The 882-nt window shown below is 41.2% G+C and overlaps 1 protein-coding gene across 2 annotated transcripts in view; it reads left to right on the top strand.

The window, feature by feature from the left end:
- The first annotated feature begins 128 nt into the window (after positions 1-128).
- The window catches only part of LOC109378068 (nuclear body protein SP140-like), a 30,229-nt gene continuing 29,475 nt past the window's right edge, over positions 129-882 (top strand). Inside the window, exon 1 of one of the 2 annotated variants that reach the window (XM_019634536.1) lies at positions 129-384. In XM_019634536.1, the coding sequence (XP_019490081.1) occupies positions 231-384 (154 nt within the window). In that variant the 5' untranslated portion in view covers positions 129-230. The remainder of the gene's footprint in view (positions 385-882) is intronic. The other variant, XM_019634535.1, reaches the window with a different exon arrangement.

Consider the following 882-nt stretch of genomic DNA (forward strand, 5'->3'; position numbering starts at 1 on the left):
CTTATCTGTTCCCCCTTCCTCCAATTTCCCAGCACTGTTCCCATCCCCCCAGTTCCCCAATAAAAAATCTTTAAAAACAAAAAACAAAACAAACAAACAAACAAACAAACAAAAGCTAAATTTATAAGAAGAAAGAATGAAAGCGCAAAGGAGAATGTGGTGATGTATGTGACAACACAGGCATCCAGGAAAGTCTTATCTGATGACCTCGAGGGGAAGCGGTCTACTTCATGGGGTTGTCTTCACGTTCTGAGGATCTTTGGGTTGTAAAAATACATAAAGTAATTCATTTCATATTCATTTTTTATACAGGTACAGAGCTATCAACAAGTGGAAATGAGAGGTGTCCCTGTGTTATGTGCTTTTCCAAACATGTGCCAGGAGGTATGGAAATAAGGCCTGAGAGTAGCTGAGCATGTGACACAATCAGTAAAGCTGTGCAAGACTCAGGGGATGGGGATGGAGTCACAGGTACCACAGACCGCAGGTAGAGTGGTGGCAGGTGGTCCAGGCCATCCCACTCCCCTGTTCTCTGCATTTATTCCACCTGACCCTTTTGGGAACAGCACAGGGACAAGAGATCATTATAAATTCGTATTAATAGGATCAACCCTGTCTATTACATATGGATGATGTAGGAGAAATATACTCTTAAAGATGGCAGTATCTCGTTGGCTACATTAGTATATTAATAATAAAGCCTTGTATTTATACAGTTGTTTCCAATGCTTTCACACCAAATATTTTATGGGACCCAGGAAAACAAGGCATGCTTCTGCTAGTAGATAAGTGTCATTTTGTCACAACCTGAGGATGGCCTCAGAGACAACTGATGCTGTCACTTAATTGTCAGGAGGAAAGAAGAGGTCAAATCAACTATTG

This window comes from Hipposideros armiger, unplaced genomic scaffold (genome assembly GCF_001890085.2).
Source record: "Hipposideros armiger isolate ML-2016 unplaced genomic scaffold, ASM189008v1 scaffold_1716, whole genome shotgun sequence".
NCBI lineage: Eukaryota > Metazoa > Chordata > Mammalia > Chiroptera > Hipposideridae > Hipposideros > Hipposideros armiger.